Raw genomic sequence first — 13,917 nt, forward strand, 5'->3', positions numbered from 1 at the left:
AAAAAAAAAAAAAAAAAAAAAAAAAAAAAAAAAAAAAAAAAAAAAAACAACCAAAACCACACACAGGCCCATCCTTCAGATGCATGAAGTGGGTACCCATTAAGACTTTATTGTGAAATTTTTAAAAATTCAATTTCAAAAAATTCAATCTTGTTCAACTTAAAAAGTATATTACTTCATTTTTTTTCCAGTGTAAAGGTGATTATTAGGTCACCAAGACCTAATACAGTGCTGTATAATTTGTTCACTGGTCACGCTGTTTATTAGTTGCTCTAATTCTACTATGGTACGTGCCATGTATTGCACCTAGTCCTGCATTTTAGCTTGTTCCCCTTAAAAATAGAAATGCTATTTGGAAAAAAATCAAATAACAAATTATGTATTAGAAAGAGCTTAGGGCCAGCCCGGTGGCGCACTGCTACAGTGTGCCGCTTGGGAGTGCGGCGGCGCTCCCGCCGAGGGTTCGGATCCCACATACAGACCGGTTCCCGCTCACTGGCTGAGCGAGGTGCGGGCGCGACACTGAGGGTTGCGATCCGTTGCCGGACACGGAAAAAGACAAAAAGGGAAAAAAAAAAAAAAAAAAAAAAGAAAGAGCTTAGCAGAAGAGAGAAAAATGGGAAAGAAAAAAAGAAATAAGGCGAGAAGGAGTGGACAGGGAAGAAAACAAGTCACATGAAAATGTAATGCTAAACACACATCACAGAGCGTACATTCGGGTTTTGTTGTCAGCGTTAGAATGCTTGTGTTGCTTCACAGAAGAACGAGGAGACAGTTAACTCGCATTTCAGTACTTACTCGAAGTTGGTAAGACCTGAGTTCATATATGTTAGGTCCTGACCGTGGGACAGGTTCATTCCAGAAGCTGAATTCCAATAGCAGCTGATTCTTCCTAGAAAGAAGCATGTCACTTCTTGCCTTACGAAATTCCACAAACTCCTTTAGGTAAAAAAAAAAAAAAATGTGATCATTAAATCTTCTAATATTTATGTTTAAACCCACTTTAGTAACATTTATGTTCCTACAGAGCTGTTATAAATAGTGTAATCAACGGATCTCCACTGGCCTGAGACAGTTCCAGTTTACATCTGCTGAACCAGCGTAATGACTAACAACATTCCCATTTACTCTCAAAATTGTCCAGATGTAGATGACAATCTACATGGTCATCCTAATTATTTACACAATGTAATAAACTAAAAAGAAAAAAAAAACCCTAAAAATAAAACAAACAAAATGACAATGTACACAAATTCAATTTCCTATATTTTTAGATTCTACCAACAGTGCTTGATAGTACATCAATAGAGGTGACATGGAGACTACAAACAGCAGATAATTCAAGAGCCATTTATATTTGTCTGGGAATCTATACAAAGGATTTTCTTTCCTAATGATGTATGGCTATTGAAATCCTCTCTACTAAAATGCACCTATTAGTGAAGGGAGGGGTAGGATAGCAAAGTCAACCAAAGGTAAAGAATACATTGTGGCTAACAGTTCCTAAAGTCGACATGTTAGGTAATCTGGGGCTGACTGTATCTACCACACTGATTTACCAGTTTCAAAGTACAAGTGACTTTCACAATAACAACTGTTATTTTCATAGTATCACAACTGGTGACTTTAAGTTGAAATACAACTTCAAGAGTCCAAATCATAACATTTCTACTATGAAAAATGAACAGTTTACTAACAAAAACTGTTAAGAGTCATTTAATTCTGTATTAACAACTACTATATCATTAGTCTGAATAAGTGAACATTTTTCAAAATCATTACCTGATTTTTTCTGAGTTTATTCATGACTTCCGTGAGGGCTGGATAGCCACCTTCATATCTCCAGAGGTGAACTGAAATACATTTTAAAAGATAGTATACTTTTAGAGTTTCATGATACTGTTACCTTGAAAATATTCTAGGTATGCACAATGTTAGCACAGAACAAAACTGTAACGTGCCTTGTGATGGCCGGTAAGTTACACCATAAAGTTTCAATAAGAGATTCAAACATTAAAAGCAATACAAAAAGCAGTTTTTGCAGTTGGAGAGCTTTGATTATAAAACCAAACATTTAATTAGAAAATTACTTAAGTGGTTACAGTAAGGCTTAAGGAAGAAGTGTTTATTCCAAAGACTTATGCTTCCTACCAGCTTGATCCTGCTCGCCATACCACGTGTTCCAGGTTCCCACCAAAGAACAAGGGTAATGTTTATCTTCATGAATCTTTGGCAACACCTCTTGACTTAAAGAAAAGAAATAGCAGCACTAATTAAACAGCAACAAAATTTTACCAGGTGGACAAAACATAATTAGTAACAGGAAAAAGACCACCTGGTCTGTGTTCTAGCAACTGACCTTCGAACATATTTATGATGATAAAATGACATGCAGAATTAACCTGTTATCTGAATTCTATAGTACTCTAACACCCCACTTATCAGAAGCTTAGGTTTCTGATACCTTAACTATCTAGAAGAGCTGTAAGCAAAAAATAACTAAGATTCCAGCAGCTATAGATCTACTATCTGCCATTTCAAGAAAAAAAAAAAAAAAAAAAAAAAAAAAAAAAAAAAAAACTCTAACACCCCACTTATCAGAAGCTTAGGTTTCTGATACCTTAACTATCTAGAAGAGCTGTAAGCAAAAAATAACTAAGATTCCAGCAGCTATAGATCTACTATCTGCCATTTCAAGAAAAAAAAAAAAAAAAAAGGAACTACTCAGGATTGTGATATTTATAAAAGCTAAGTTCTGGTGGTTCCAAAGATAGGATGAATCAGAGACACGGAATAGTAGAAAAAAAATGGATGAAATAAGAAAGACACAAAGGGAAGAAAGTAATGTTGAATACAGAGGCAGACAATGGGGTAGCACAAGCAGGCAGAGGTAACAGAAGAAGAGAACAAGCTGGTCTCAAGGAAGGAGGAAGAAGACAGAGCTAGAACACAGCACAGTACGGAAGCAACCCCAACCTCCGACAGTCCCAAAGGGCATCAGGAGCCCTGGCAAGGCCATGACAGGCCGTGGCAGGTATTAATTTAACAGAGGTGTCAGATCAGAGCTTGGGTCCATGGAAACCCTCCTGTGGTATAGATTCTAATGTACAGGGAAAGGCAACGGGAAGAGACACAACTACTTTATACCAAGAGAAAAGCTAAAATAGAACAATTATGATGAAATATACACTACAGACTCAATAATGGATGCAAAAGAATACCAAGGTTCAAAAATCAAACCTGTTTCAATTATTTGCTGACACTGAGTGATACTATGCTAGTAGTCACCACCAGATGCTGGGGTACCAGGACTGGGTGTATATGAATAATTAACAGAGAAAAACTCCAAATGTCCCCAGCTGAAAACCATACGTCTTTATGGTATAATAACCACACCATGTGCATTTTTTTGAAGGGTGGCATTTACTTTTTAAATTTAAGGTCTGATATTAAATGTTTCTGATGCATATCCCATGAATGTTCAGAAATAATGTGGCACTGATGAAAATCAGGGTGAGAAAAGACAGAGTAGGGAAATGAAAGTGGGTTTCTTTTTTTGCCACATGAAATGAGCAGGAAGTAAGCATCCCTGAACTGGAGCCAACGAAGAGGAAAAAGCCAGTACAAATGACCCAGGGAGGGTCCAGAAAGGGGCCAGGGGCCTGACAATGGGGACTAGGTTCTTCACCAATACAAAGTCACATATGGATTTGTAGCCAATCCTCTTTGTTGGGAACCCCAAACCTGCTCTTGGAAGCCCTGGCCTTACCTGAATGGAGGTGTAAGGCAGGCAGTACTTGTACCCAGAACTGGGTGGGCTGGGTAGAGAAAATGAAAAGTGTGATGAAGGAAAAAACAGAACCCAAGGAGATCAATCTGACAAATATCTGAATAATGGGCTGCATGGCTGGGTGGAAATGCAGGCACAGCTGCAAGCCCAGAAAGGCAGTCAGAAAGGAGGCTACCTGTGAATGGGGCTTGATGGGCTTGGAGAGGGAGGTGGAGAAGGAAACAAGAGAAGATCAAAATACATGTCAAATGAAGAATGCTCGGCCCTTAGTACGTAACTAATCAAAAAGAACCAAGGAAAATGTTAAGCAAAACACGGTGAGTGACACACAAAGGGAGGTTGGAAGAACAAAGTGATTCTACCTGTTGAGTATGAAGTGAGAGCAAGACATCCAAACAGAAACATGAACAGAAATCACAGACAGGAGGCGAAGTGTAAAAACAGGGCAGGAAAGATCATCCAGGGAGACATCAGCATAGAGAAAAATCTCATTTTATGAGAGAAGACTTAGAAATAAACATCTGCTTTGTCTTAGGGCATTTTTAAATAAAGAGAAATGTTCTGAGGTGAGCAAGAAATTCTGTGCTAATTTCACGAACCATCTCCAAAGATAAAACAAGGTTTATGCTTCTGAAAATTATGCTGATTCTGCAAACAAAATCATTTGTTTTCTCTTGCAAGTAGCAGATAGTAGCAGATATTAAAGACAAAAAAATACTTTTTCATTATATTTGCTCACAACTGATCATTAAAATACTCTCTCTGTTAACCTGATTAAGAATGGATGAGCTTAACTTTCCCTTTGGTCTTAAGGTTCACAAATTCTTGAAGAGAATATTGATCTCATACCATATGAGAATTGTCCACAGGAACTTAGATCCTGGAGAATGGAAGACTTGGGAGTAAATGGCACCTATGAGGGTACTTCAAAAAGTTCATGGAAAGATAATTCTATTTTTCTACCAACTTTTTGAAGTACCCTCATATGTTCAAATATGTACAGAAGTTACAAGTGGCAGTTTTACTTAGGAGTGAAATTAGAAAACAGTGGAGATCACAAGAACATGTGCTCTGATTCTCAACACTCAAAGCTGTCCAGAGATGGAATCTCTCTAAGCACAGGCCGGCAGGAAGGTCTGCAGAAAGGACTCAAGCCCTGGATGAGTAGATGGACCAGATGGCCTTGTAAGGTTCCTTCTAACCTTCAGAGTCTAGTAACATTCTAAAGTCCGATAGACTGTGTGATGATTTAGCTGTGTGAGTGCTTAAAACCAAAATGCTGCTGACCCACAAAGGGCTCAGTTTAAGAGCCTCTGAACATTTGGCTTTGCTAACAAGTGTTAGCAAAGTGTTGCTGAACCAACAAATATTAAAATCATTATTTTTCCCCAAGTAAAGGATAGTTTGGTATACACACCAAATTTTGTTGTATGCTTCTAGGCATTCCGGTTTAACATTGTGAACTGAAACAAAAGAAAATTCAACGATAAACTTATGAACAAAGGGGGAGACAAGCCAACTATGAAGACAGCAAACCTCTCACTCACACTGTAATTTGTACAGACTGCTTGTTTCCTTTTTGGCTAGGAGATTAGAGTGAGCATCCTTTCTTGGATCAACTTTCCGGACAAATAAGGATTTTAACCAGCTGTCTTCTCGAGGTCTGTTATTGGAGGATGTAAATCTCCTATGGAACAACAAATACAATAATTTGAGTCCTATCAGATTTGCAGAGACTTTACTGTCTTTAGGTAATATCACATAGTACGTTGTTTGCATAAATTCATCAATCCTTCAGCAAGCATGCATTGAGCACCTACTCTAGGCACTATTCCAGACACGGGATACCATAAAATGTCTGCTTTCCACAATGACAGCATGCCCTCTAAACAGCAGGAACAGAAGATGTAAAAGTAACTTGTGGCACTCCTGAGAGAGCTTCTGGTTTATCTCTGCAATTTGTACTATGTGTTTTTTCCCTCCTCCAAAGCAATTTTTTTTTTTTTTTTTTGGTGGCTGGCCAGTGTGGGGAACCAAAAAAAGTAATTTTTGACATAGAAAATATATACAAGGATACTTAAAGTAGTCAAATTCATAGAGATAGAAAGCAGATGGCAAATACCAGAGGCTGGGGGAGAGGAGAATCGGGAGTTATTGTTTAATGGGTACAGAGTTCCACTTTGGGAAGAGGAAAACGTTCTGAAGATAGATGCTGGTGATGATTGCACAACGATGTGAATATACTTAATGACATTAAGCTGTAAACTTAAAAATGGTTAAAATGGTAAATTTTGTTACATATTATTTTACCATAATTTAAAAAAAGACTTGATTTGGAAATAGCAGTGATAGTTGTACAATACTGTAAATGTAATTAATGCCACTGAGTTATACAATCCAAAGTGGTTAAAATGGCAAATTTTATGTGTGTGTGTGTGTGTGTGTGTGTGTGTGTATATATATATATATATTTTTTTTTTCCTTTTTGTCTTTTTTCGTGACCGGTAACGGGATCGCAACCCTCGGTGTCGTGCCTGCACCGCGCTCAACCAGTGAGCGGACCGGTCTCTATATGGGATCCGAACCCTCAGCGGGAGTGCCGCCGGGCTCCCAAGCGCCACACTCTACCGAGTGGCCACCAGGCCGGCCCTATGTATATTTTATATACATTTCACCATAATAAAAAATGTAAAGAAAAAAAAGGAAAATAAAATGAATTCTTTCTTTAAAAACTTATTTTACCCCTGAAATAATTAATTTTAGAATCGAGATTTTTAAATGTCACAAAAACTGAAGAATACAAATTAACACATGATTTGCTAATTTTCATCTTATAGCTGAATTTTTACTACACATGCTGTCAGAAAGTGAGGATAAATTTGAGTTAGTAACAAACTGTATTTTATTTTATTATTTATTTATTTATTTTTAAAAGATGACCGGTAAGGGGTCTTAACCCTTGACTTGGTGTTGTCAGCACCATGCTCAACCAGTGAGCTAACCGGCCATCCCTATATGGGGTCCGAACCCGGGGCCTTGGTGTTATCAGCACCACACTCACCCGAGTGAGCCATGGGCCGGCCCAACAAACAGTATGTTAACCACAAATTTTTAAGTGCCTGCTAACCTTAACTCCCATATACCCCAGTGAGCCATGGGCCGGCCCAACAAACAGTATGTTAACCACAAATTTTTAAGTGCCTGCTAACCTTAACTCCCATATACTTGATAGTGGGAATACAAATTGGTATAACCTCCCTAGAGGGAGCATGGCATTATCTATAACAAAACTAAAACTGCATATAACTTTTGGCCCAATAATTTCACTTGTAGCTATGTCCCACAGGCAGCTATATTTAGACAAGTGCATGCACAAAGCTGAATGCACAAAAACGTTCATTACTGTCTTGTTTCAAGTCTTCTCCTGCTATAGGCAATTTGGATATCCATTAATGTGGACTGGTAAAATAAATTAGGAAATACCCCAAATCAGAAAATATGCAATCATTAAAAAGAATGAGATAAATCGACAAGCACTGATGTTCTGACATCTCTGAGATAAATTGTGGGGGGAAAGCAGGCACAGGACAGCACCATACATACACACACCAAGTAAACTGTCAATAGCGATTACATACGGGGAATGTGACTGGACACAAGACGGGAATAAAGATTTTTCCTTTTTGCTGTATAACCTTCTGGATTACTTGAAAATTTTCTATACACATACATTATTTTTATTTTAAAAATTAGCTAAAATATCTAAAAGTGCATGTTTAGAAATCCTTCTATAGGTAAGGTAATTCCCTGTAACCACTGAAAACAAGGTTTTAAAAATTAGAACTTGGTTGAGACTCAACCTCTTCCCAACTTCACATAACTATGATCATATGACAAACTATGTCCCTTCATTTTCTTCATTTTTGTTCAAATTTATGTATAGTAAAATATACTTTTTTTGTATACAGTTCTAGAAGTTCTGACAAATGCATAAAGTCATGTAACCACCACCATAATAAGATATGGAACAGTTTCTTCACTCCCTAAAATTTGTCCTTTTGTAATCAACCCCTCTCCTCACTTCTAGCAACCACTGCTTTGTTCTCTGTCCCTATAGATTTGCCTTTTCCAGAATGTCTTATATGAGGAATCATAGAGAATGTGACCTTTTGAATTGGTACCCCTTCTTTCTGCACAAGCCCTTTTATAATTGCGTATCATCATCTCTGGCCAGGGCTATTCCTGCACACTCTTTATAGTTTTGATCTCTAATACACACATAACTTATTTTCTGCCTTTTCCTAGATCGTGCCAGGAGCAGTCACATGCTGGGATTCCAAATGGCCAACATAAATGCTCAGGATCTTCGCCAGTGCTTCAAAACAAGGTCGTGATGCAGACAGGCCAGTGTGAACCTCTTCTATAGAAACACTAAATGATTTTCTGCAGACTACTTCTAATCTGTTTAGCAGGCTTGCTTAAGGACACAGACAACACCAGGCAAATATGTAAGAGGTAAAGAGAGAGTGACCCCAGGTATTAAGGAAGGGGACTAGGAATTTAAGCAAAGGCCACAAAAAACTCTCATGAAAGCAAATTCCCCATTGCTTTATGAGATGAACATGTGGATTGCACATTATAACCATACTAATTCCTATTCTTATTCAACAATGGTACTTCAGAAATTACAGCACTCTAAATTTCATGTTATATTGGCAATCTTTTTCTTTTTTTGCTTAAAAAAATCAACTTGTTGGGGCTGGCTAGTTAGCTCAGTTGGTCAGAGCACAGCCTTATAACACCAAGGTCATAAGTTCAGATCCTCATAGTGCCCAGATGCCAATTAAAAAAAAAAAAAAGTCAGCTTGCTACTTTATTGAACAAACATCACAGAGCAATATTCTCCTCATGTTTCTTTAATTTAAAAACCAATTCACAGGATATTGTCTGAAATACCTAAAAATCAGATTAAAAGATTTTCAAGTGATGTGAATTTACAAATATACAAACATCAAATATATAAATATAAAATTAACAATAAAATGCTTTCTGTAAATAATGATCAAGAAAGATAAAAGCAGTTTTTCAAATCCTTGAAAGATTAAAAAGCAGCAAACTCACATTAAACAAGCAAAATAACAATACCAGTATATGCAATTTTCTTGTAAGTTTATTGGATAAAACATACAGCCCTAAATGGTGTTTGTAAAAAGAAGCTGAAGATTCTTCTACTTTGCTTTATACTATATGTTAAGGCTGGCTGGTTAGCTCAGTGGGTTAGAATGTGGTGCTGTTAACACCAAGGTCCCAGGGTTCTATGCCTGTACTGGCGTGCCACCAAAAAACAAAAAATAAATAAAGTAAGAAATACTAAAGTAACCACGACTAATAGTTTTTAATGTATCCTTCCAGGGATGCATAGACAAGCATATATTATATGTACAGAACTTTTTGAAGACTTCTCATATATGCTGATTTTCAGTTTCTATGGCATTCAGTACTTTATAAGGGAGCATAATAAAGAATTTATTGGCAGGCTAAGTCTGGAGGTCAAAATATCCCAAAGTAATTTTTCTCCTCCTCTTTAGAACTCAAAGGGATTAAAAGTTAATAAGCATACACTTCCTGTTAGGGATTGAACTAGGCAGTTAGTCTATGTAATCTCATTGAATCCTCAAAACCACCTAGCAAGGTAGGTATTAACACATTTTAAAGATTGGCTCAGAGAGGCTAAACAGCTTGAGTTAAGAAGTGGCAAAATAAAAGTATGAACCGAGATTTAACTACAAAATTCAAAATATTCTCAATAATAAGGGATGTCTCCCAAACAGAAATCTCCCCAATTAAGCATTCATTCCATATTTTAATAATATCAGAAGGATTCACCTTAGGATGAGTAAAATGAGGTAAAGGACAGGAAATGCTTTATAAACTAAATATGCAGAGCAGTGCATGAGACTAAGAAAAAGTCAACAAAGGATACACAAACTCTGAGTGGGCTTTACTTGTGAACTTGGGTAGCAACTGCCTTGACAAATGAAAACGTCTGGCCTAGTATTACCCCCAATTGACTGTCAAGCTTTGAAATACTTTGAGTGTCAGGTGACCAAAGCTGCCTAATGTGCCTGGTCCATTAAGTCCTTCACACCAAATCATGGAAGGAGCAGAAGCAGCTATGCCAACAGCTGCAAGTGAGGAGATATGGGCTGGGCCTGGAGTCTCTACCGAGAGTGACAATCACCAAGATCAGGAGACTTTATAATATTATGCATGTTGGGTGGCACTTTACAGAGGGTAGGGTACAGAACAGCATATTTTACAAAACATTCCATTTATTTCAAATAGAATGAGCACTATATGCCAGGCTCTGTGGATATAAAGACAAACCAGATGCCAAACCTGTTTAGTCTCATGGGAAAAACCTGTCAGTAAACAGCCAGAGTGATCATGGATACTGCAGACTTATACATACATGCATTGTGCACTGTGGGAGCTTAAGGGAACAAACCATCAGCTGGGCTGGGAGGAGTGAGAGGGATTCCAGTAGAGACACAAGACAGGTGGACAAGGCAAGCGATAATCTAGTCAAAGGGAACAACATGTACTGGGGCATGGAGCCATGAAACTAAATGGCATATTTCTGGAACAGCAAAGAGTTTGGTAAGGCTGGAGAACAGGGTGTGGGAGCACAGGGAGAGAGATAATGAGAGGGCAAAGAGGGTGGTGGTTAGGCTCTTGTGCACCATGCCTTTCAGCTGGGCTTTGTCTTGTACATGGTGTAACAACAACAGGTTTTCACAAAGATCTAAGTGTATAAAGCAGCCTGGCAGTGGTATGGCAGGTGATTGCAGCAATAAAGGCAGGGAACATGGCTCCTGGGCTCCCTGCTGGCTGCCATGACCAGCAGCACCAGCTGACAGGACAGACCTAAGGCTGGTCCTGGGCTAGGACGATGGCAATGGGGAAGAAAGACAAGGAATGCATTCAGAAGATACTCTTGAGGTGAAGAGGATAAGGCACAGGTGATCAGACGGGGAAGATGGTGCTCTGGTTTAGTCATAGCGAATAGAAGAAAGGAAACATATTTAATGTTGAGATCACAGGACGAGGCAGTAGTACCACAGTGGGCATGTGACCATCAAATATTTACTGACTGCACTGCACGTGCCAGGCACCGGGCCAGGCAGAGGACACAAAGATGAGTAAACCTGGCCCTGACTCCACAGAGTTCAGTTTGCTGGTGGGAACAAGGAGACAAACACGATCGCAGCCCAGGGTGAGATAAGCTCTTTGTAAGAGACACAAGGTGGAAATTGGGGCTGGGGTGGGGGCAGAGGAACTGAAGTCTAAATTACCCTGGGGGAGACATGGATCAGCTCTCTGAAGAAGTACCTGTTGAGCTGAAGTCTTGAAAGATGAGGAGCAGTGTGTCAGGTGGATACCCACGGGAGGAAGACATTCTAAGCAGAACTAATATCTGCCAAAGCCAGGAGTGTGCGAATACTGCAGAGTGAGGTGAGGAAGCACAGCCTGGGGAGGGGGCTGAGCTGAGCAGAGCTAAGGAAGATGTGCTGGCAAGTTTAAGACAGGCCGAGTCTTCCAGGAAGACTTTCCTCCTTTGTGAGACCGAACTTACAAGGTCACCCACGACACCCCTATTGGCAAATACAGTTTTTCTGGGGAGGGGGCTGAGCTGAGCAGAGCTAAGGAAGATGTGCTGGCAAGTTTAAGACAGGCCGAGTCTTCCAGGAAGACTTTTCTCCTTTGTGAGACCGAACTTACAAGGTCACCCACGACACCCCTATTGGCAAATACAGTTTTCTTCTGTCATCTTAACCTTTTAGCAGCATCTGGCACAGCTGACCACTCCCTCCTTGAAATACCTCCCCCTGGGCACTGTCACATAACTATGACCTCACTGGCTGCTCCCTTTCCCATATTCAGCCTGCAAATGTTGGCATATCCCAGGGCTCATTTTTCAGCCCCCTCTGTATCCATACCCTCTCCTCAAGCAACCTTATCCATTCCTATGGTTTTAAAAAAGTTTTACTATGAAAAATTTCAATCAAATACAAAACAGTATAATGAAACCCATGTATCTATCCACATTTATCAACATTTAGCATTTTTATATGTTGACAACTCCCAAATGTTACCTGCAGCCCAGATATCTTTGAGGAGTCACATAGCTGGCAGCCTATTTGGCTTTGCCATCTGAATAGCACACAGCCTTCTCACACTTCACCAAGTTCTCAACTGCTCTGGACCCCTGCCCCCCATTTTCCCCACCCCCTGAATTACTAGTAAGTTCCTGAATGGTCTGTATATTGTATTCATTGAAATTTCCCAACAGCCAACAGTGCTTGGCACATGTGGGCACACATATATTTACAGAACAAATGACTTAGTAAACAGCACCAGCATCCACTCAGTTGGCCATAACCCTTCATTCTGTACCCTCTCCAAAGTCACACTGATCTTTTAAAAACTCAGATCAGATCATGTCGCACTAGAGTTTGTAACTTTAAATGTCTTCCGCAGCTCTCAGAATAAAATCCAAGCTCTCTAAGGTGGCCTGCAAGGCCTGGAATACCTGGCCCCTGTTCCTTGGCACTTCTTCTCTAGCCAGTCTTCCCTTCACTCCTGCACTCCAGCCTCCTAGACTTTTCCCGGTATGCCTGACTCCTTCCCACTGAGGCTTTCTCACATACTGACCCTTCAGATCTCAGCTGGATGTCACCTTCCTGGAGAGGACTTACATGAGCCCACACAGAAATTTCCCTAGTTTTCTCTCACAGTGCCCACCTCAATCTGTAAGTCTGGGTGGGTTTTACCTCCGCCACAGCTTCCTGGTGACAGCGACTGTGGCTGCTGGGCCCCATTGCATAGAACTTCAAGTACATCATACGAATTCAACGGCTGATAGAATTAGCGAATTAACTGGGCCTAGGTTGATTCCTAGAGAAGGCTCACAGTCAGGACAGACTGGAGGCCAGGAAGGAGTAGTCAAAAGGAACAGGGGAACCCAAGACAGAAATCAAAGCACCAACAGGTCAGATATAAGGACTCCTGTGTCAACAGCATTTGGCCCCAGCAAGAAGTGGGGGTACTGGGCAGAGCCAGGTCCAAATTTCCAGTTTACTACCTTTGTGACTTTGAGCACTTTAAGTAAACATGTTAGGTGAATACCTTCAGTATCAACTGCCACTTTTGGAAAGAACAAAATGTGAATTTCATGGGCTCATATCGCTCGTGTGAAAAAAAATAAGACGCAGTTGATGCTCAATAACGATAAACAAGAGTTTATTAATAAATCAACTTGGAAACATAAACATCAAATTTAAATACTTCGGCTAAATTTAAATAAGTTGGACATTGGTCCTAGGAAGGGCACTGGGCTTTAAGCCTGACAAACTAGGGTTCAAATACCTTTGCTGGTTATGTGTCTCTTGCCCTCTGAGAAGTTCCGTCTCATCTCTGAGATACAGATTCTATTATTTACTTCTTAAGATTGCAACTAGAATTAAATTAAATAAGCTGTATTATATAAAGGTCCTTGGCCCATAGTAAGAGTTTAACAGTTCCTTCCCTTTTAATTGTCACCTATATTTTCTAGAGGCTATTTAATAATAATCTTAAAAAAACTCCAAAGGCAACACTTAAATGACCTAAAGTAAAGTGAAAGAGAGAGCAGATGATGGGTAATTAGGATGGGCTTTGGTTTCTGAATGTGGAACGGTGCACGTGGAACTGTGACAACCCAACACCGAACCCAACGAGGTTAGAAAAAACCGTTTAAACGTGAACCCGACGCCTAAATACTTGGTGCAGGTGACTGCGAGCACTTCCTGAGCCACAACCTGCGGAAGGTTCGGTCACAGGCTGCAGGCAGCGCGCACGCCTCCCCCCACGCCCACTCTGCACCCGGGCCTCGCGGGGACGACGCGCTAGGTCACTTCCCTCACGCCACCTACGAGGCGGCTGTCACCGCGGGCAGCTCTGGGGCCCTTGGCCCGCGCTTTTGGCCACGGGTCGCGCCGGGCGAGGTCCCTCGGGCCGGGCCGAGCAGCGGGAACCCTCCCCGGCGAGGGCGGGGCCGCCCGGCCCGTCCCCGCGACCTTGAGCCC

General features: G+C 40.3%; 1 protein-coding gene across 1 annotated transcript in view; it reads right to left on the reverse strand.

The window, feature by feature from the left end:
• The window catches only part of GBAS (glioblastoma amplified sequence), a 24,478-nt gene extending 18,909 nt beyond the window's left edge, over positions 1-5,569 (reverse strand). The window contains exons 1-5 of the mRNA XM_008580995.1: positions 5,338-5,569; positions 5,208-5,253; positions 2,152-2,246; positions 1,783-1,853; positions 799-939 (exon numbers count right to left, since the gene is read on the reverse strand). Of these exons, the coding sequence (XP_008579217.1) occupies positions 799-939; positions 1,783-1,853; positions 2,152-2,246; positions 5,208-5,253; positions 5,338-5,569 (585 nt within the window). The remainder of the gene's footprint in view (positions 1-798; positions 940-1,782; positions 1,854-2,151; positions 2,247-5,207; positions 5,254-5,337) is intronic.
• Positions 5,570-13,917: the final 8,348 nt, after the last annotated feature.

This window comes from Galeopterus variegatus, unplaced genomic scaffold (genome assembly GCF_000696425.1).
Source record: "Galeopterus variegatus unplaced genomic scaffold, G_variegatus-3.0.2 Scaffold2230, whole genome shotgun sequence".
Taxonomy (NCBI): domain Eukaryota; kingdom Metazoa; phylum Chordata; class Mammalia; order Dermoptera; family Cynocephalidae; genus Galeopterus; species Galeopterus variegatus.